We start from the raw sequence: 24,257 nt of genomic DNA, 5'->3' as shown, positions 1-24,257 counted from the left end.
GGACTGTTATGATATTGAAAATATTAGTTATTAGACTGTAGTATCGTTAAAAATAGATCAAAAACGGATTATTACTTGAAGTTCGTCATGGATAATGAAATAGATGAGCACACATTTATTGATAGATAAGTACGTGTAGTATGAAATTTTTTTCTGTGCGTAAACTCCAAACTTCCTTTACGTGATTTCAACTTTGTATTATAAAAAAAAATCCAAATGTGGACAAATCATCACAGAATAATATTAATACAATAATTATCAATTGTAACGATTTATTTCAATTAAATGGTGATAGTTGTATAGTAATATATTATCAAAGAACAATAAGTGTGAAATAAAGACATTTTAAGAGGAGGGGAAACGTTGAAAATGTAAATCAAATTGATTTCATTAGAATAATTTGGATATAATGAAAAATACCTATAATCAGGAAACAATTACAATTTTGTAATAAAATTCCAATTAAATTTTGTATTATTGGAATTGTACTTGCATCACTTCAGCATTCTCCTATTACAGTATTTATACAGTAATAACTATAATAGATTATCAGTTATAGCAAATTTTGATAAGAATAAATTCGTTGCTCCAGCCTACTAAAAAACTGTACAAATTTAAATTTTTATCCATTTCAAACTGTTATTCTATTTCCAATCTATATATTATTTTAAAGCGCAGTCTCGTTGAGAATCTCGCTAAATAGGAATTGTTTCAAATAGTAACGACTTTGTAACAACCCTGTTTACGACTTACAATTATTATTGAACTGAAAATGAATGGTACAATACTATAAAAATTGATACTTCAAACAATAGTAGCAATTATTGCTTGTTTGGGAAACAGTTGTACGTATTTGAAAGTAAAAACTTCTGACGTTTCCACAAATTAACGTTGAAATAATTGGAAAAGGTGAGTTTTACAGCTGAAATTGGACGATTTTCTCCAACTGTAACTTTCTACGGATTAAAATAATCAATCGACTGTAACAAAAAAGTTATATTCAAAGGGAGCAAGTGTAAATAATACATGATTACCGGAAATCACAGGTTATTTCTTTCAGGTTAATTTCCTTATAATTTCGAACAAATTGATCATAGAGTTTAATCCATTTTTATAGTTTACAATAATTATTATTTCATATCATAGATATGGTTGCAATAATCATAATTCAATGGCTCTACAGTTTTTATGATCAATGACCAAAGTACTTTGAATATACCTAAGGTACCTACTCCAAACACGTAGAATGGGAGTTGGAAACACTTAGTGCAGGTTGCACGTACGTCGGTTAAATTTTAACCGTGATTAATTCCACGAGAACCAATCAGAGAAGCCGTCTTTTTAAAAAAGCCTTCTCTGATTGGTTCTTGTGAAATTAATCACGGTTAAAATTTAACCGGCTTTTGTGCAACTGGGTTTTAAGAATTCAATAATTGAAAAATAAATTTTCCCGTCATTTGAAAAAATTAATTCGCAAATCAACAATACGTTGATGATATGATAAAACGATGGTAACAGTGAGTATAGATCAATGTACCTAGAATAGGTACCTATAATTCTAGATACCTTGCTCTGGATTGTAACTGACAGTAAACTTTCTTTTGCAGTGCTCAAATACTGAATGAAATTTAATTACTGCTGGGATACTTGTACAAGACTAGCTTGGAGAAAAAACTAGCAATTAAATTCGGTAACTAGACGAAATCTCTGACCATATTTCGAATAAAGATCACTGAAAAAATTGTGGCGTGAGAGTTGGAAAGTGCACGTGAATGATAGATTGCTGATAGTATTAAATTACTATTGTTCGTTGCACGAGTTGAAAAAATTGGGCCATGCCTTTCCGATGGAATACTAATCTGACAATCAATTTATCTGATTAGATGATAATAAGGAGAATTTTTTCGTTATTATAGTAACATGGGATAGAAAAACTTGTATCCAAGATCAATCTACCAGCTTGATATATGACACCAAGTAGATTTGAACCAAAAATATAAATCAAATAAATGAAGTTTGTATGTTTCAATGAGCAGAATAAAATTTACTAAATTTAGAACTGTTGAATACCTTCTAGCACAGAATACAGCATATTATAGAAGTTTTCTCTGCTTCTAGCGAGAAAATTACTCATGAAATCCGGACGATTGAGCTTGAAACTTAATGGAATACAATGAAAAGGTTTTAATATACTGCCTGCACTTAACCAATGCCAATATGAGGTTTCCATTGAGAAGATCAGAAGTAATTATTTATTCACAGTGAAGATCAGTTTCCATTCCCGGAGGTTGTTTCAAGTAATAACAAAGTCTACCCAAGTAAATGCTTTGAGAAACGAACCGTTACAGATTAGCTGTAAAGTTCAGGTAAGCTAAAATCAAATCAAATCAAGTTTCATTCAATGATATCACTTACATGACAAATTCCAATTTTTTATTGACATTTTTTTTTAATTTTCACCATCAAAAATTACTTGGTAATCAATACTCGAACAATTTAGTACTGTGTACATAAACGCATCCTCTACGACTGGTTTGTTTGGAATTGCTTTACACTGTGTATAGATAACTGAAGTATAGTTTAGCAAAGATAACACTAGAGAATTTTAAATTTTTCGCTTTTTGAGCCAATCAGAAACGATCATTCTAACAAAACCAAAAACATTATGACAATACTGTAACATTATATATACGCCAAACAACAATATAGATCCACTTCAGTATTCTCTTCTTCAACTCTTGAATAAAATGAGATCACATATTCAAACTTACTGTAACGTCTGTGGACGTTATGAAATATACGTTCAAACGTTACAATACTGATCCACTCCAGTATTACCTTCTTGAACTCTTGAATAAAATCAGACCACAGATTCTAACGTTACGTCTATGAACAGACATACTTGGACATCACCATCACACATAACAACCAATTTAAGACAGTCTGAGAATTCAGGAATGAGAAAGGGAATAAATCCAATTTTCTGATTCCAGTTCAGGAGCAGCAATCAACATCTAATATCCATCCAATTTACCAGGCGATCCAGTATTCTAGTAGAAGAGCCTGATGAACTCACGACCTCTAGTGATCCATATGGCTCGTTACAATCAGCTTATATCATTTGATAGCAGTTATTAGAGTTGTGTAATAGGTGTCTGGTGTGGAAAAGCTGGAGAAATTGATAGAGTTTAGGGAGAAAAACTGAAAAATTTGGTAGAGAAACATGAGCATTGTCTGGTGGTAAGAAGCGGGCCGGTTCCATTGACTGAATGTCCAATTATTCCTCGCCATCTTGAAATCTTTTTTCTCATCTATTTCGCAACCTGATCTTCGAACTATAGCAGCTATAGATAGATAGATTTAGCTATTTAGTCGTAACAGTGACGATAATAGATAAGTAGTTGTTTCCCGCTCGGCTGTACGCTGGCTGGCTGTTATCCAATAGATCTCGTTTCCTATTGGGCTGGGTCGCGATCCACAATCGATTAGGTCGGTATCGGTTATTGATCGAGTTCTGAGTCGACAGTGCGGGAGGAGAGGTCGTACAGATTGTTCCAGATATTTCTATTTTCTGGAGAAACAATTCTAAAATGATTTGGATCGTAAAGGAACAATTTAGTGTTGAATAGATGCCACCTCCAATATTATTTCAATTATCGATTCCGAAATCAGAGACGATTCTGTTAACCACCAATATAAAATTGTATTGTTCAAAATACTTTTTTCCTGGTTAGCATATTGTTGACATTAGATTGGTAATTTAGAAATACTAACCAGAGAAAAGTATTTTGACCAATACAGTATAGAATATTGCCAAATAATTATTACCGTTTATGATGGTTTGGTAAGAGTGTGATGATCAAGATGGAAAGTTGAGAAGGTTTAGTTGAGAATTAAATATTGAATGTTATTATTCCATTAAAAATGTCAATGATTGGGAGAGAAACAACATAATAAGCCTACAACTTTTGGGAGTTTCTCTCCCAATCTTCTACAATAAATTTCTCATTAAATACTGTAGGAACTAGCTGGGAAACTTATTCATTTTCCTTTATGCGTACTATCAAGGAATGTGATAGGCCTATTCAACTTGACTTCATTTTCAAATATAGTTTGTGATTTTAAGTGGGAATTTTTACAAAATGCTTCATTTGTCCTTTCATTGCAACGTTACAAAACGTAACAATTTTTATTGCAATCTGAAAATACGAGAATTTATCTCCAGAGCGTTTCACACCACTTTAGCATTTCATTATTATCAAAATAATATAAGGGGATTTGAAGATTACGTCTTCAAGAACCCTGTTGCGAATCAATCCTTTAAATAAAAAACCCAAACTTTCCATCATACCGCTGAAGTATGATAGATATCATAGATAGAAGATTTGTCAAAGGCAATAAGGACTTCAAATAGAAAGATGGAACTGCTCTAGTACTGGGAGTAGAATTTAGTCGTGACTCCCTGACATGACTCCAACTCAAAACGTCTCCTTGAATTTATTTTACCTCTATTCGTTTCCTGCTTTTACTTCAAACTGAAGAATGACTCAACATAATCCTTCTATAATATTCAATAAATCTCACATCAAACGATATAGATCAAGAGATGTTAAAAGATGCAAAACAAATGAAACAAACGAGTAAGTCGCGTTCGATGTCACGTTAACACTAAACAGATTGTAATGATAAAAACATTTGGAGTCATTTATATAAATATAAGTATCAAGTATAATATAAGTCATTGATATAAATATAGATAAAGAAGGTCGATAGCGAGCTGCAATCTACATATCGACCTGATCGTTCGAATCTCAAGTGTATTAATTAATACAAGCTTCCATGAGTATTAGAAGTAAATTTACACATAAACTGACATTTTCAACGTAACATCTCTCTGTGACATCCTCAGTCCTACTGCATTAAAGTATTCTTATAATTACACGAATTCCATTCCAAGTTACGTTACGTTGAAAATAGCACTCGAATTGTACATTTTTCCAGTGAGAATCCACGAATTCCGGGAAAGAATTCCACAATGCTTCCATACCAGACAGTCTGACCGAAAGGATGCACATCCTACTTCAAGCACAATAGAAATATATAACGCGAAGCATCTTCCCAACAGATGTAATGGAAACATGAAAAAAATCGACAGACTCTTCCTTACTTGAGAAAGGATACAGACATTGGCATTTGCCAGGCTTGTCGTTTTTGCCTGCTTCCATCTTCCCGCAAACAACACGGAAAGAACCTACAATTTATTCAATTTTTTCCCAGGAAAATCCTTGGATTTCCTTTGTGTATTTGTGTTTTAGGCCAGCTGTGTTCTTTCCCACAAACTCGGTGTTTGTGTGAAGGTGAAAATCGCCATCCGTAACGATGAATAGAACACATAAATACATATATATTACACTGTACATACTGTATGGAATAGAGGTGGCTTATTCGCAGCTATATTCATCCAAAACTATACCTACATTGCGAATCTACGTATAGTTTTAACCTTGGCTATTTTAACGAAGACACCTGCAATTAGAGAAATCCTCTATTTTTGCCTATTATTCTAGCTGATTCACTCTCACGGTTTTTTTTCAACTCCATGGGATTCATGTGTGTGTCGAGCCCTATTTTTAAATTATTTGTATGAGATAGACAATAGATAGCCATGTTCGAGACTATTGTACTATTACAATTTCAGTGAATGTAGGCGTAGTTGAAGCAATTTATTTACATTTTATCATCACACGGTGAGCAAATGACTTCGAATTATTGGAATTATCAGTCTAGATTTGGTCTTTTGGTATGAAAACTTATATTGTATACACTGGAAAAGATACACATAAATTAATTTAATTGAAAGATGAAAATTTCAATCTCTTCACTCCAACACTTAATAGAACACAGCACTTATCATCCAACACTTATCATTACTCCACATACTTAATAAAATGATAATTCAAGAAACGTTATAGAAATTATTTCGTGTATTTATTAATATTATAACGTTGTATAATACAGTAAAGATACTGTCCTAGAACATTTGTCTCTGGCTGTATTTCAAGAAGGAATAAATAGGTCACTCCAACAATAACTTTGAATACGAACTTTTTATCTTTTCTTCAAGACTTTTCCAATAGGACGGGAGCTCTGATCGTTCTGTTGTCTGATAACAGAAGAAACTCCAAGTCTACTTAACATTTAAACCGCCAAAGTCCTTTAGTTTCTCAGGAAGCTAGAATACGAAAATTATCTCCAAGGTCCTTGTTTTACCAGCATTTATAAATAATGCAACATGAAGTAATATTGTTTCACTTCTAGGTGTTCGTGGACGAAGACAGTGATACGCCAAAATCGAAGAGGAGGAAGAGAGAAAGAACTACAGTAGAAGGATAAGTAGCCTACTACTAGTACTACCGTGTACAAGTTATTTTTTAAGAACTGAATCCCGTGATCCCGTGCTTCGTTCAATATTCGCATCGTTAAGAAGTATTAAGCCTATTGTTCATTGTTAGAGAAGTCTCACTGTGTGTACCTTGTGAAATGGATTCCCAAGGATAGGTCGGTCGGATTATCTAAGGCCAGCCTCAGAAGACACCTCCTTTTGTGGGATTCACTTAAAAACTGTCAGCACTGATTACATAGGAGGTATTGATCTTATTTATAAGCAATACTGACAGCTCTATTCACAATCAAACGTGAAAAAGCTATAGTGAGATTCACTTTAAAGTGACAGCAATGATTTAATGGTAGATATTGATGATATTTATAACGAATGCTGGCAGTTAAAAGTGAATTCATTGTAGCTTTTCCATGTTTGACTGTGAATAGAAGCAGGAGAATGCGTTGAAGAATACGATCACTGAACGTGGAACTACGAACAATATGTAAATGATTGTAAGTCTTGATCTCATTGTGCATGGAGATTTACATTTCAAATTTATTTCACCGGTTTCATCTAGAAGTCATGGAATAATAGTGAACTAGCTTCGAGTTTTGAAAAAAAGTGAAAATAGTGACAGTACAGGTAAACTGCCATCACTAGATCACCAAGATGGGGAACTAGATGTAAAGCAGATGGAAACTAGAGAGAGGGATACCAATATCGAATAGAATCGCGCAGTCGGTCCTCTCTTACACTTAGTGATATTACCAATTGGAATAAGTAAATAAAATTTGTGATGGTGTTGAACAATGTATAAAAAATGGCTTTATGAGCTAGCTTTATTGTATATTAAGTTCTTCTAGTCAAAGCTTGAAAAAATTGTCTTTGTGTAAAGAAGGAAGAATATTTTCTTTCTGAAAATATTTAATGTGAATCTCTGTAAATGTGAAAATCTATAAATGAAAACAATATAAATAGAATACGAATATAGATATCATTACTGATGATGAAATTAAAAATAGAAATAATTTCAAAACAAAAGTGAGGAAATGGGAAATTATTCCAGAGATAAAAGCACCAAGAGTTGGCACAAGATGGAGTGAAGAAAGAAAAGCTGCATTTTCTCAGAGAATGAAAAGCTGGTGGGCGAACAAGAAAACCGCCAAGTCTAATAGAAATCGATGATCATGATTTTACTCAGCGTCTTCCACTTCGGGAGCTCTACGACTAATAATAATAATAAATTGAATACGTTATAATCAAGTTAGTGCCAACTATTACAAAATTATTGAAATACTAATAACTCAAAGATATATACTTTTCTGGGATTTCCAGTTTTGTAAAATACGCGTGAAAATTGCAAATTGAGAATTAAGGTGACGTAAATGAGAAGAAAATAGCAGATTTTGATTGGTGTGAGGGAAGAGCACTGCATTATCTAATTTTGTGAAACATTAATTATTATCATAACATTGTTCTATATGAAAGCCTCTTCTTTAAATGCTTGAGTAAATATTTGCGTTATACTACAAGACAACTGGGCCGAAACAAATGAATCATTGTGGCTTGTGGAAAGACTTTTTCTCTTTCACGGCTGTCAGATTGAACCACTCAAGAGATAATTATGTAATTTACACTCTGCTCATAGTAGTAAACTGCTAGAGTTATTTTTGTTGAGTACCCACTTCAGAAAACGAGAAACTTGTTCAAATATCTACTGTAAAAACCCATTTTATGAGAGTTTTCCTGCCAAATTTTCACGATAAGATAATATTTTCATTTGATACTGTTTTGTTGACGTATACTTCATAATTGGAAAAATAAATACTGCTATTGGTATTTTTTTTTAAACTCAAGAGTTCAATAATGAATTTCATGAGCTGAAATGTAAAGTGGTGAAATTTTATTGATAACTGCAGAAAAAATAATGGAGGGAATATTATGAAAAGAAGAATAAAATTATTCATCATTGAGATACAGTAATCAAATCGTAATAGCACGTGAAGATGAACAGAAAGGAATTACCTTTCTTGGAGGAGAGGAAAATGAAGAGGACAGGAACATGGAGAACGGAGAAGGAGAACGTGCAACAGAGAATGGAAATCTATTGGAAAATGTTAAAAGAGCTCGCAAGAGATAAAAAAAGAAGCAAACCCAACAGAAGGAAAACGAAAGAAGAGCAAAAGGGAACAGAGAAGACGTAGAAAAATACTATATACAGATGGGAAATTACTGAGATATTGCAATTAGGAGGTACTGGGTACGATTCACGGGTTGATAAATAATTTTTGAATAGTAGTTCTCATCGAATTTCCATCTAGCTGTTTACCCTGTTGTCAATATTTGCAGTAGCAGAAGTCTTCGGGGTGAATTACAGAATTTAACTTGGATTTTCGTTTAATACTAATAATTAAATACTATATCGTCGATGTCTTATCCTCTATTGCCATATAGCCAGAAACATAGACAGTATTTCAGATTGGGATCCAGAAAATTGTAGAGAGATAAGTGAATTAGATTGGAAGAGCCTGTATTCATGAGTGCAAGAAGCTGTATTTTATAAATAATATTGAAATGTAGCTAGCATTCTACGCATTTCTATTCTCTCATAAAATAGCTGTTAATTTGTTAAAGAATAAATAGGGCGATAAAGAAGTGTTTAATATTGAATTTATTTAAAAAAGTATATTTAATTAATTGTGTAATTGAATAAATGAGTATTTGTAACATTTGTAATTCTTAATTTGTTGCTATAGTGATACTAGGTATTTTTATAATAGTAAAATATAATTTATTCGTTGAATTTGATGTTCCATTATTTTTTACATTGTTTTACAGAACAATGGCAATACCGTTAATAGCATAGTACGGTAACGAGGAATGGGTTTTAAACAGACAAACTGCATCTCGTATACAAGCTGCTGAAATGAGATTTTTACGAGCGGTCAAAGGTTGTAGTAGACTGGATAAAATAAGGAATGTCAACATAAGAGCTGAATTGAATGTAGAACCGCTATTTATTTATTCATTTATTTGTGGACAGAATAACAAATCATAGAGGCCTAAATATGATTAGGAAGGAACAACAGGCTTGGCCCAAATCTATTCCATTCCCAAATTTTGATAAAATGTCCAAAAAATAGGTTACCGTATGTTTCTACTGTAAAATGTTCAAGTTCAATTTTCGTCCAAAAATATATATAAGCTAAACATTTTGAATTTAGAGAAATTGACACACCAAACTATATTTAAATTTAACACTTAATTATCACTTCATATTGAATTAATCAATTTATTTTATAAAATTTTGAACCCAAAAATACACACAGCTTCTCTAAGCTAAACATTTTGAATTTAGAGAAATTAAAGCACCAAACTATATTTAAATATAACACTTAATTATCACTTCATATTGAATTAATCAATTTATTTTATAAAATTTTAAACCCAAAAATACACACAACTTCTCTCACTAAGCACAGCTGTTGAAATTTATTGGATATTCTGAAGAAATATCGGGAAAATTGGTCTACTCATTTATTCAGAATGCCATCCAATAGGCTCCCAATATTAGCATGAGAGTACAAACCCAAAGGAAAGAAAGGCATAGGAAGACCAAGAAAGAAATGGATGCCGGTATAGCCTAATCCTTGTAAGATGATGAATATGATGATGTAAAGTAACGTATAATAGAATAAAGAATTGTGAAGAGGTATAGTAAATAAATAAACTGTAAAAAGTGAAGCGAAAATCCTGTTATCTCAAATCTCAACTACACCTGGATCAGGTTTAGAGATTGAGAGAGAAATCAATCCAGCCTCGTTCAATTGAACACAATAATTATTTAATGCTTTTTCAGGGAAATTCACTTGAATCAGTCAGCACTGCTTTCAAATAACACGAATGCTCTCCATTCAACACTGTTGCTGACAAGCCGTTGCATTCGGCTGCTGGTGGGTGGTGGAGAAACTTTTCGTAGGTTTCAGCTGCTAAGCAGACAGAAGACAGCAGACGCGCCTTTCTTCCATTCTGTCACTGACAACTGTCTGATTTGGCGACTTTCACCTATTTCTTTCAGTCTTTCTTTATATGGCTAAAAGTATTTCAAATCCGGACTTCTTTTCTCTTATCGCATTGCGCCACCTCAGTCTACTTTGTACTGGATAAGCAACTTACAAGCAGACAGTATTGTACCATAGAGAAACGATAGCATGAGTAGATATCCCATGGTATAGGACGTTTATGTCGCAACTTTTACTGTTATCCCAAGCCGATAGTTTACGTATTTCTTTCCTATGCAGCTGTGTGACGCTGGTAGTCTCTCAAATTGTGCCGTTCATACACTATCGCCCCAACAAAACAGTGAAAATTGACAATAGTCGACAGTAATCGGCTTGAGATGACAGTAAAAGATGCGACATAAATTCCCTATACCATGGGATATCTACTTACGCTATTGTTTCTCTATGATTGTACCCACAAAAATATAACTTGGTTTTTAACTATGTTTCACACTATTACCGTCAACTATAGTAACTATAACTATTATGGCTATATAGTTACTGTACCGTCAACAATCATAATAATATTATTACTGTATTCGCAGGTAACCCGTGCTTTGCACCGGGGAAAATTTGGTGTTGTCAAATAATGCAATCTCCTATAGGCTTAATGTCCAGGAAACATAAAATAAATTAAAGAATTATTTGAATGAAAAATACTAAGAAATTGTCAAAAACCACAGATTTATTGATACTTAGAAAGACCGGTTTCGGTTATTACACCATTGTCAATCTCTGATAAACTGATTGTTTAAAACATTGGGTTTGATAAACAATCAGTATATCAGAGATTGACAATGGTGTAATAACCGAAACCGGTCTTTCTAAATATCAATAAATCTGAGGTTTTTGACAATTTCATAGTATTTTTCATTCAATATGAATAATTACCACAATTTCAACTTCTCAACTATAAGTGAAATAATTATTTATTATTTTGTTCAAAATTACTTGGATAAGATTTGAAATTCCCAGCAAGAAAAAATGAGTTTGATAGGTCTGGAACCCGCAACCTTATTGATTCATGAACCACGCGCGCTACAATCAACTAAGCTACGGAGTTGGAGATGCCCTCTTTGGTTGGGCTTTATACTTGCGTAAACTTTGAATCCCAAATTGAATAAATTTGTTCTTATTATTTAATTAGAATTAATTGATTAATAGCAATGAAAATAGGCATATGACCATCGTCGGTAAATTCAGAATCTTCATGTAAAATTGCAAGTTAATCAGTTCAGTAGTTCAGACGTGATGATGCGTCTTTCGTAAATTTCCATCCAAACCATGTGTAAGACAATTCTCTCCTTTATTTTATAGATTACAGTATTAGCAGAAAAGCTCCAAAAGTAAAGACAGAAGACGCTTGAAAATATTGGTCACTAATTAATTATTGATGATTGTATTTTTTTGTATTTTTCTGTGTAGGCTACGTGGTATTGATGTATAATTTGCAATACATGCATGTCATTAATCATAAAATACAGTTGTACCGTACCTATAATTCAACAGAAAATACAGTTCAGTAGGCTACATAAATAATTGTATTTTTGAATCGATTAACAATTTTATGCCCGTATTACAATAGGACACCAAAAGTGTCCAAGGGAGTCACGGGACATTATATATAGGAACTAACTTCTTATTGTGTGGTCATTACACTAGATACACCAGGATTTGATTTCCGCCCGGCTGTTGGGGTACAAGCCCAGGCACCGCTGGCGCGGGGACACTATTTATGTTTTACTGGCGTCTCAACTACATTAAAATTAAACATGTTTTGTTGGTGTCCCAATAGTGCCCTAATTGGATTGTATGCTCTGAATAGAAGTATACTACTATTTTTTTTCCTCATGTAAGTTATAATTTGTTTTTCTGTTTTATGAAATATAATATGAAACTCTTTCCGATTGGTTAATAAGGAAATGATCGAACTCCCACCAGAGCCTGGGAAAGTAATAATTAAAATGTAGACTATAATTTCATCACAATTCCTATTCTAATTTCAACAAACCACGGTTCCTGATCGTATTTTTCAATTGACTTAGATGCACAGTATTTAAAATTCATGAGAATATACTATAAGATTCCATAACTAGTTCTAAGAGTTGCTTTCACTCAGTCAAAACTATTGTTTATATACAACTGAAATTTTCTTAGACCTGTATAACAATTTACAAATTTCTTAGAAATAACGTAGGCCTCTTACTGATACAGTAAGCCTAATTCTAAATTAATCATCATTTCAAATTTTAAAAGACTGGTTTTAAAATTCTTGATTTTAAAGTTCTTTTAAGATTTGTTTTTTCTTTTTATAAATTTTATTCACCTTAGATTCATTTGCTTCTTTTCTAGTCAAGTAGCCAGTCCTATCATACTAATTAGCAATTATTGTAATAGTTTTTCTAGTTAGAATAATGTTAATGAGCTTACCTTCTAATGGTAATCCATTCACAGCTACCGTTGACAGTGTGATGACAATTACAAAGATGACAGGTGAGCAAGAAACAGCTACTGCCAGCATTGTACTGAGAGCACTTCACAAGAAACATTTGAGTAATTGACAGAAAATCTTATCATTGTATCGATGACACTATAGAAAGACACTGCAAACCACAAACCGAAATATTAAATTTAGTTCAATAAACTAGAGTTAGATATTGTACACTATCCACGAATAGTTTACATTTTGCTAAAATTTGTTTTTAATCACAAGTTTCACTGAACCCTAGTGTTTCACAGTTTTAAAAGATTGTGCCAATACACTTATTTAAAAATGACATTTGTTTGGGATAAATGCCGGTAGTACAAAGTTCACGATGAAATTTTACCGGATAAAACTCACGTGGGTACGGTTGTAAGGATAAAACTGATACTGAAATCTGAAATCAGAATGACAAGATTCTACACGCTCTGTTCGAAACCCCACCACTCGATTCATGAGCAAACACGAACTGCTGTAGTTCGTTCTGCATTCGCTAGGAGCGCCACTTGCTGAACAGAATTCAAATTTTGGACGAAATCAGCTGGGGATACCGTAGCGATGTCTGGTGGAGAACTCCAGAACTATTTGGGATTGAAATAACGTGAGGTCCACGTTATAATGGCAGTGGATAAAGATAGAAGAAAAGCAATGCCGATTCTTTGCATTAATTAATTATATTTCTACACTGTCAAAAACATAATTGGCATCGTTGTGGACCTAGAAAAGGATAAAAACACCGGCTTTGTCGAATGATAGACAAGGATAGCAAAACCAAAGTTGATCAAATACTGTCATTATAACGTGGACCTCACTATAGCGCCAATGTTCAAATTGGAAGCCGATTACAGTAATATTGTAATACAGGTTATAAGCTACTGTAAAGTACCTAAGTTGTAATAGTTTGATATTTCTCTATTTTATTAGAGAGAGCTATTTAATGCACTACTATTTCAAAAATTGATTAGATGAACATACTTCATTTTGGAATTTTAACTTGTTGGATAGAATGTTGTAACAAGATATCAAATCATCAAAAATAGAAAACATAGGCTATACAGTACTGTAGTTCTAAGTGACACTATACAGAAAGTTGATTGGTGTTTTTCAGTATGTGAACTACCAATTTAATCAATCTGACTTTACTTTTTCATAGTAGATTACCATACTCATATATTGAAAGGATTACTTTTTTGAGGCTGCAAACGATAGGTCTGTTAATAGCCTGCTGCAAACGACTATTTCATAAACATACGAAGGAGAGTTGAATATTTTTTAAATTAATTCACCTCTCCAACTGAGGTATCCGTAGGTCTATAAATTATCCCAAAATCATTTTTTCTCTTTATTGCCATGTAATTACCGTTATCGTAATTCCTCATTCAAGTTCAGCTAATAATCGAATTATTACGTATCATAGAAAGGATTCTTACCCTCATTCTGGCATCTTGTGAGATGTGATAAACCGCAAATCACTATAAAGGATCTTGCAAGATTTTTATCACCTCTGTATTTTTCTACTCTTTTTCTCATACCGTGAATAATAACCCAATATATTTTTGGTGCATTAAACAATTCAATTAACATTATCTTATTGAAAAAATCACACTACCGTACCTAATTTATTTTAGATTAGCCATGAGGCAATGTCTAACTACACATCCAAGTCATTTTCATAACTGTACTTTGGGTTCTTTTATTTTAGAAATATATTACCTACATTTTCAAATTTTTGTTTATTTCCCTCACATGATTAATTAAAATCTTCGAAGAATACCTCATTTCTCAGTAGAATAATGATTCTTTCCTCGAATGTATTTGATTTGATGAATTACAATTCGTATATTTTCATAATATTATCTTTACCTTAATTCATGCAGTTATGATTTCCATATTCCATTGGCGATAATAAAAACATGTTTTAGAAAAGGTTTGTATTTATTTCATTGTTGCAACAGTTTTAGATTATTCAAACATTTATAAAATAATAGTATTATTCAACAACAAAAATATAAAAATATTCTAGTAAGATAAATATGCATTTCATAGTATTCATAATAATAATTATTATTTTCTTAATAACGATCACACTGGTTAACAGATATAACAAATACGGTCACTAAATGAAGTATTATTATTTGAGAAAACCTATTTAATACAGTTCATTCAATTGGAGGCTGCAATTCATTCAATAAAGATTGATTATTTTTATTTGGATTGAGTAGTGTTTTGAAAAATTCACAATTAGTTTGATAAATTGCTTAAAGATAACAATTTGAAAACTTATCTATAATTGTCCCTAATACGAGCTAGCCTATTCTATAAGGTTGATTATTAGCAATCTAAACTTTTCAGTATAACATCTCGTAAATTAAACAATGTTGAACCCAATATCCATTCACACATAAATAATTCTGGAAATATTAGAGATATTAATTGTTAATCTACAGGTCTGTAACTTATCAATATCATTTTTGGAAAAATTTTATAATGCAATTTTTATAAAGTACTTCATGATTGAAAAGAGTGTCAATGAGAAATAAATAAATATTCTATAGTACGGTTTCCCCAGACAGTTCCAAAGAATGAGCATGACAGTCTAATATTAGAATAATAAAGTGGTAAGTGGTAAAAAATCACATTTTACCAGGTTGTGAATTTGAAAAAAGATTGAATTTCAATAATGAATATTATTCTCTAAATATTTGTGTAACAATGTATAGAATCTAAAACATTTTATTATTTTTTAAATTAACAATCAGCTCCTAAAAGCTGGATTACAGTATACAAAATATTTTTGAATTATCAATCAGCTTCTAAAAGCATTAATATTGCCGTGAAGCGTTCTAGCCTTTACTGGTAGCTTTGCTTGATCTCTACAATATCTCATAACATTCTTTCTTACTGTGAAATGAATGATCATTACATTTCATCATCAAGATTTAATTTTCCTCCTGAAGAAGGAAGAATATGAAGAATTCAACGTCTCTATGGATAGAAGAGTCTTCAAGTCTCTGTGAATATGAAGGTTTCACGTTCAAAAAGTTGATAAATACTTCTAGAAAATATCTAGGACTTGATTGAAATGTTCTACATTTCGACATAGAATTTGAATAAAAGGGAATATTATATATTTAAAATAAAATCCTTGAGAAAATTAAAAGTGAAGTCGAGAAAAATAACTTCAATCTCTTCACTTTGTAAATGGTAGAGAAAATAAGAATTTTCATAGAAAAATTGGAATCTAGTAAATATTATCATCAAACAAACTGATTAACGACCTCATAGGTAGCCATATTACTGGATTAAAAATGTCAGTTCGTCACTTGATTTCAAGTGAACTCCCGAAATTGTAAAATAATATGCTCACTTTTTTATGCTCACTCATCTTTCACTCAATATTCTATTGTATACCATGTTCTATCAACTTACTTTAAAAATTTCACCATTACTTCCCCTATAGGCTCACTCATTGAATTATTAGAACAAATATCAGCAATATTGAGAAGTTATGAACAAAAAGTGGGCGAAGAGTTGATAATATTCATACTACTATAATATGAGATCAAATAGTTTATATAATTATATTACGTGAACACGATTTCAAAGATTTCGTATATAAATGTGTACCGTACATACAAACAGCGGATTACCGGTAGTGATACAAATTCTAAACGAGAATTCAAATTTAAAAAATGTGGAAAGATAATTATTATTATTTCTGAAAATTTTACGGTATAAACGGCGACAAAGTTATGAATTATATTATCTGATAATATTATTTAGAGGCAAATATTAGTTTGTTTTTTTGAAAATTCCATCCTCAGGTATATAAGATTTTGTTGAGTAAAGCAGCTTTTGAATTTTTTATCTGAAATAAGAAGCAAAATATAATTAAAATTCAATTGAAAGTATGATTTAAGCTTATCAGAAATAGACTCTATAGAATATTATGATACACCATTCAATTCCCACTTCTCATTAAATGACAGACTTTTATTTTTCATACCATACAGTATCATTATTGGTATTTACTATCAATATATTCATAATTTTATTGCACAAATGGAACCGTATTATCATACAAACCATAACACAGCATTTCAGTGCTTATTAAAATATGTATATTGCAGTTGACATTTCTATACTGTACAATTAAATTAAAGCTTGCTGCAAACACCATGCATGGGTGAAACAATTTCAGCAGATGGAAAATCCAGATTAATGCATGAATTTGTCTTGAAATGTTGTCTTATAAATTTTAATGTCAAGGCTATTTTAAAGACCGGAACAGGCAATCATGCCTATAACGTGGAAGTCGGGAGAATTTGTCTTGAAAATATAAATAATCATTAGTAATCAAGAAATGAAATTATTTTTTTTAAATTTCACAAACAATTCAAAAATAATCGTGACTGCCAGTTTATATTTGTTTAAAATTCAAAATTGAAACCCAATTAAGGGATGAAATAATAAGAAATTTCAAGAAAATGCTATATTTTGAAAATAAAAATGATTATAATTTAATTCAATTCAATTATTCAATCAGTCATGTTTATATAAGTTAGTATTAAAAACAATATTATTTTTACTATTATCACATTATGGACTTCTTAAAAAGATATTAGTCCTGTATGAATTAAATTCACAACGTTACTGTTCCATCTCTAGAAAAAAATCAAAACTTAACTCAACAGCATGAGTCTTTGGATATGAATAGTTACCTATGTAGGCTACTGCAGAATCAGCCAAAATACAGTTTATGAATACAAACATGAAAGCATGATGGTTAAGCATGATTATGAGAGCATGAGAAATTGATTCAAATTCAGAGATAATTTCATTTTTCTATTAATTGTTATTGTAAGCATGATAAATTGATGTGAATACAGAGATATTTTCATTTTTCTATAAATTGTAATTATTTAAAACAATTTAAATCCTATTAGCATTTTGAGAATGTTCAGTAATATTATAGATATTTATTTGAATGCCGAGACAATTCATCTTTTGAAAACTTTGTTGACTGTAATTTTCTAAACATTACAATTTACCTCGTGATAATGTAGTTGAACAAACTTTATTTATATCAATCAACTATAAAAATAATAATTCATAGAGAATTATCATAAAAACTGCTTCATGCCCTCTCAAAAATCAATGATGAACTAAATCATTATTCAAATTAATTTGAGCAGAAAAACATACTCTCAATGACAATAGTTCGCAAGTTTACATAAAATTGAATGCATACATACATACCTTTCATGAGATTACAATATTATGATTACACATGTCCAATAAAACTCAGCTTCAGTGCAAAGGTAAGTAAATGGGTAATCCTTACCGCTGATTCTGTGGTATTTACGTGTTACAAATAGTGACCCATATTTTGAGAAATATTTTGTTCCTCAAATTCAATTCATTAAACAAGTATTTTCAAATTAATGATTGTCAGTTTAGTTGATGAACATTATAAAATTATTAATTATGTATTATTCAATAAGATGCATTGACTTTTCAAGATTATTATTAGCTATTATAGCACAAGACAACATGAGAAATGAAGATATTGAGCGTGTTATTTACATTTTTAATATGATTTAGACAGACAGACATTCTACACAGAAATGGATACTAAGAAGTTATCTAGGGTAACTACTTTTTTTAGTAGAATGGGAAAGTGGTTCAAATTAGCAACAGTTGAAGGGGTGGTAACTAATGAGAAAGGGGTAATCAAGGATACATCACAAACAGAAGGTTGAATGCAAAATATAACAGAAATAGGCAGCTATAGTCAGTAGTCACTCATCGGAAAATTAAGTAAACAACAGTAAACATAAATGGTTCAAGGTAAGCTATTTCGAGGTCTAAACACATTTTATACTTAAAGGCAAGATACTGATTGCAAGCTATATTAACGTCTAAAACACAACCAATCTCATAAATACTCAACTTATAACAATTAATAACGGTTCAGTTCATTATTCTCACGAATACTTCAATGCTGATAAGTTGAAGATATGAGCAGTAAGTTATCTAAAAAATGAATCAATTGTGGATGACATAAAATAAGTTGTAAGCAAATCTATAATTATCTATATGGAAAAGATAATTAATTACTTTCACATACATTTATTTCATTCTGAACTTCTCTTATCCAGCATTATAGCCTACTTGTAAGCGGGTTACCAACTTTTCGATTATATTTTTTGCCTAATTATTGCTGTTTATTTGTCAAGGTCAGTGGATAAGGTATCTTCTGAAGAGATAACTAAACAGGAATTGAGAAAACGTATGTTTTCAAATTTTTACTAGAGATTATCTCCATTATTATTAATGGTAATGAAGAACTATACATGTATTGCTCACTATACAAGTAAAGTTACTTCACTAGTAAATTATTGATAAACAAGGCACTTCAAGTAATGACACGGATTCATTTCTGTAACAGCTTATACCTCATAAAGGTAGAAATTGGAATAATGTGAAAAAGGTGAGTTGAAATTCATTGATTGAGAAAAATAATCTCAAATTCTGAGGCTCTTGCAGAAAAGGGTCGAGTATGATGTACTCAGACATGATAAACATGTCAATCATGCTCTATCAAACGAAATATCGTATGTCTACTGTACTTTTCAAAAATTAATTGGGAATTTTGAAATGTTAATATACTGTACATAAAAAACTGTACGGTAATAAAAGTGATCAATTGGGAGAATTGCAAGAATATTAAAAATATGAAGTAGCATTCTACCATTCGGAATGAAATCATTTAGATTTATCGGTATGACGTTTTAAAAATCTCATTTGAATCAAAATTGAAATATCTATGATAGGTTTTATGAAATATACATTAGTTATTAGTTTTTAGAGAAAAATATTTCTCAACTTTTATTATTATGTTACTCGAATCTTCATTTTAATCGAAATTTCAAAATGTATAACCACCTTTTTAATATTTTATGAAGCTAGTTCATCCACATTGAATGATTTTTCATTCAAAATCACACGAGATCATAGAACAATGCAAAATAAGTCAATTATCTGATATTGAATGTTCCTAACAATGAACAAAAATATTACTCTGATGTCTCACAAGATTGAAGGTCAAAACTCATTCTATTTTACTATTCACAAACTTATTTTTAACTCGTATTTGATTAGAATTTATTAAGTCTACCTATATTATAAGTTATGTGAACCATTTTGTAATGATCAATAAAATTATTACTATTATTGAAGTAAGGGGATTTGAATATTCTAACAACAATAATGCTCTAATTTATTACAAAAATGCATCATCAGCCTTATTTTATTAAAATTATTATTGAAACTATTTAGCGCTTATCTAATGTAACCTACAGATGAACAACCTCAACCGAACAGTTGAATGGAATCCTTAAACTTCATTTAAATATTATAATCTTCGAAATATTATTAAGTCATGATTATTTTCTATACAATGCATAACACAGATTTACATTTATCAGTGATAAACACATTAATAAAGTAATGTAGCCATTACTTTATTGTTAGGGGAATATTACATACTCGAATTTGAACACACCAATATAATGAATGAAAATTTTTGAGATTTGAATTTATTAATATAAACATCCATTCAATTGATTATTTCAGTTTATTTGTCTTGAAAGCACATATGTAATAGCAATTCTCTTCAATAATAACAGTCTGTAGTGGAAATTGCAAGAGGCGGTAATAATCACCTTATGGATAAATTTTACTTAAAAATAGAGAAATTTAGTAGGCCTGATGGTTGGGGATTGAATTGAAGAACTCATTGTAGCTTTACAATAATCCACCTGAAATGTGATGAAGCTGGACACTGGACTATGGTTGTTGAAATTATACACTACTATATTATAGTACATACTGCAAAGATAATGGTATTGGTATACAATATTAAAATGATATGAGTCAGTGAGATATAACATTATACAGATTGAAAAGGATGTATTATTTTTTATTATACAGCAAAATTTCCAGATTTATACACAAAAAATAATATTTTTATAGTATATTATTGTAGTTATACATTTGAGAGAAAAGCAAGGGTATTGCCAATAACTCTTCACATGTTGTATAGTTTATAGGTGGTTGATTCATCATTATATCCATTCATAGAATGGATAAATAGTTTCACTATGTATATGTTAAAGATTCTCATAATTTTGTATGAAACCTAAAACTTCAACACTCCAAACCACTAGGCCTACCGTACTCACTCATCTCAATTGCATCCTAAATTCAATTTTATGTCCTATAATTTCTTGTTTTTGATTTGTCACGTCGCAGCGTTTCAACACCAGGCAAATCAGGCCGGTGACGTGGAGTACCTGCACTACAACTGCCACCCTTGCCAGATGACGTCATTGTATGAGTGATGTCATGACACCGACTGCCCGTCCGGCTCGGAGGACCAGAATGCGTGACGTCATGGCACTCACAACTGCACTCTTCCGGATTGACATAGCTGAGCACTGTGTGCGCATGCGTGTGCCCCGAGGGGGGAGCTGACGAGGGGAGAGTGGTGATGCGTTTGGGTGGCCTCCGGCGCTCAGGAACCTCCTCAAAACTGACCCAGGCAGCTGTGGCGCGGGGCGGGAGTGGGGGTGGACTGGGAGGCGGGGTGGGGGGAGCTCTGGCTGGTGTCCTTACTCGTGACTTGCCACTGCTTGGACTCCTTGAGCGGCTTTCACTTTTTATTGAGTCGGTCCTGAAATTGTCAAGTGGCCAATTTTGCACTAGAACACTTGTATCTTACAGCACTTATCATGAGTATCTAACAGCTTATAAAAATTGGTTTCTTTGTTTGTATATTTCAGCACTCATCTCCTACCTTTGTAGCCACTAATAGTTTTTTATTTGAGAGCAATTACAAGAGAGTGACACTCTTCAGATGCACTTTAACTTTGAAGCAAAGCTATTAAGAATAGATAGAAAATATCACAGAAGTCTGGAAATTTTCCCTGCTTGTCCATGACAAACATTGGCCAATGTGCTAGTTAGCTCATCTGAATATTCTAGCCAAAAATAATATATTTCAGAAGAATAAATTGGTAATGTGGAGTAGAATTCCAGAATCATATAAGGCACTTATGATTTCGCCAAGGTACGGTACTCAAAAAATGTATAAATTGGGAAGTTCTGGCTATGTTAGTCATGGTAGAAGTAAGCTACATAAGAAAAAATGACCAATGAGAGTAAAATTTACACTATGAAGAGAGATGTTGTGGAATTTTACCTCAATGAGAGTAAGCTCATATTGTAGTCTAAGTTTCAATCCTATTTATAATATAGGCTACATTGTGGTATCACACACTACTGTGACATATCTTAAGAGTCTGGAGTAATTTAATTTGAGACCAGCAGATGCGAGAAATACAGCCTTGATGATATTTGTTGGCCACACCTAAATTGTTTGTCACACAAAATCTTGATTGACCAGTGACTATCTATCGAGGCAACCGAAAAAGTAGAAGGACTAATACTCAGACAGTATTTCAAGGAGTCATACAACTTTGTGTGACCATTGGTATCAGCAGACAATAGGACTCTATCATGCCAGCTAAATTACAATAAAGTGTTGTAAATGAGTTTTGTTACAAATAGAAATTGGAAGTTATCCATAGAAAACGTTGAACATATAAGGTATGAAAAACCCTCTGTAGCCTATTGTATATATCAAATCCAAACAGTAGTTATAATGTAACCCTCATAAAGATTACATGTTTCAGAGGAAACTGAATCAATGTTTTTGAAAAACGAAATTTTTGAAGTAATAAGAGATTTAGAAAATTCTCATCTTCATAATATTTTTTTTTCAGTAACTGCGCATGGTAAAGGACAAACGTTTTCGCATTCATCATAATCTTTGTCCAAATTTTAAGAGCTAACACATGTTTATAAAATTAGACCGTGATGAATTCCAAGTTTGAAAACACATAATATAGGTAGTTGTTTTCAAGAAATTTACTAGAATAATTCAAGTACGACATATACAATATAGCCTATAATAATCCACTCTCTGATAATAAACAAACTTGAGTAAGAAAATGTCACAACAATCAATCTAAAATCAAAGTACCAATTTCGGTTGTTAAAACGTTATCATTCGAAATAAAAAACCTGAAACAATTTTTCGATCTCAAAGAAGTGCTTGCTCAAAGTCGTTCAATTCAATATGGATATCTACTACAATATTGCCTTAACCACTACAAAAAGAGAACCAAACTTTATAATATTTTCAATTTTCCAAAAAGTTCTCAATAGTTTGAACTAACAATCATCAGTAATTAAACATTCATAATATAATAAAAAAGTTCAAACTACATGCCTCACTTCTACATATATCTTAATTGTGCATTGAAAAACCAAATTAATAATACCTCAATTTATTTGAAATCGTTCTGTTTGTCAACATTTTAGCCAATTTCGTTCTTAATAATGAAGTTTAATGAAAAGTGCCAGATTCATGCCAAATAGATGATTGAATTACATTCAAACCAATAAAAATTTTGATCCTCTGAATAATACCCAACATTGTTTTCTAAAATATAACCTTATATTTCAAGCACCATGTCCTCAAGTGACTTTTATCACATAATATTAATTTCTAAGGTACATTTCAAATCACATTAAGTTTCCCTAGTCATCAGTTTTAACCAAATATGAGTGAGTTGACAAAATTATTCAAGCATAATATTATCTTCATAATATAGTCCTCCAATGAAGGTATAATATTAACGTAACTCGTACTATTTTGGATTGATAAGCTAGACTAGTATTGTCTTCAAAAATTATTATTTATTCTTGAACAGAGTTGAAGAGTACCGTAGTTAAAATTTAAACTCAAGAACCTTACAGTATAACAAGGGCTATTGAGGCAATAAATCGTTCAGTTTCATATTTGTAGAGAGGAAAATGTAGAAGTAAATGTACAAGGGGAAGAAAGTTTATGGTGGTAAATAAGGAGAAGAAGCCGAATACAAATACAATGGACGGAAGGGAGACAGAAAGGCAAAGAAGCACATTTAGAAGCTCACATCGAATAAGCAGGTCTGTTGATTTCTAATTACTTAGTGGATACATTGAAGATGCACTGAAGGATATACAGAAGATAGTTTAGTATTCACATATAGTACACAACACTGTGCATAACATTAAGCTGCATGCGAAGGGCACATTAAGCACATCAAGATGAACAAGATGATTAATGAATGAATGATTCATTTGCACAAAGACTAGGTAACATTTTGAAAATAATAATTTGGACGATCTCTTGTTGAGAAATAATAGTGAATTTATATGA

General features: G+C 31.6%; 2 protein-coding genes across 7 annotated transcripts in view; both read right to left on the bottom strand.

Moving 5' to 3' along the window:
- Positions 1 to 13,325, bottom strand: part of LOC111058168 (serine/threonine-protein kinase STE20-like) — a 208,959-nt gene extending 195,634 nt beyond the window's left edge. The window contains exon 1 of the mRNA XM_039438234.1: positions 12,874 to 13,325. Within this exon, the coding sequence (XP_039294168.1) occupies positions 12,874 to 12,964 (91 nt within the window). The 5' untranslated portion in view covers positions 12,965 to 13,325. The remainder of the gene's footprint in view (positions 1 to 12,873) is intronic.
- A 1,520-nt stretch (positions 13,326 to 14,845) lies between these two features.
- Positions 14,846 to 24,257, bottom strand: part of LOC111058948 (serine/arginine repetitive matrix protein 1) — a 112,264-nt gene continuing 102,852 nt past the window's right edge. For 5 of the 6 annotated variants that reach the window (XM_039438227.1, XM_039438226.1, XM_039438228.1 and 2 more), the window contains one exon: positions 18,294 to 21,662. In XM_039438227.1, coding sequence (XP_039294161.1) covers positions 21,200 to 21,662 — 463 coding nt within the window. In that variant the 3' untranslated portion in view covers positions 18,294 to 21,199. Of the gene's footprint in view, positions 16,794 to 18,293; positions 21,663 to 24,257 lie in introns of those variants that run through there. The other variant, XM_039438232.1, reaches the window with a different exon arrangement.

Source organism: Nilaparvata lugens, chromosome 11 (genome assembly GCF_014356525.2).
Source record: "Nilaparvata lugens isolate BPH chromosome 11, ASM1435652v1, whole genome shotgun sequence".
Lineage (NCBI taxonomy): Eukaryota > Metazoa > Arthropoda > Insecta > Hemiptera > Delphacidae > Nilaparvata > Nilaparvata lugens.
Note: the sequence above shows the minus strand (reverse complement) of the source record. Positions and strands in the feature narration are given on the sequence as shown.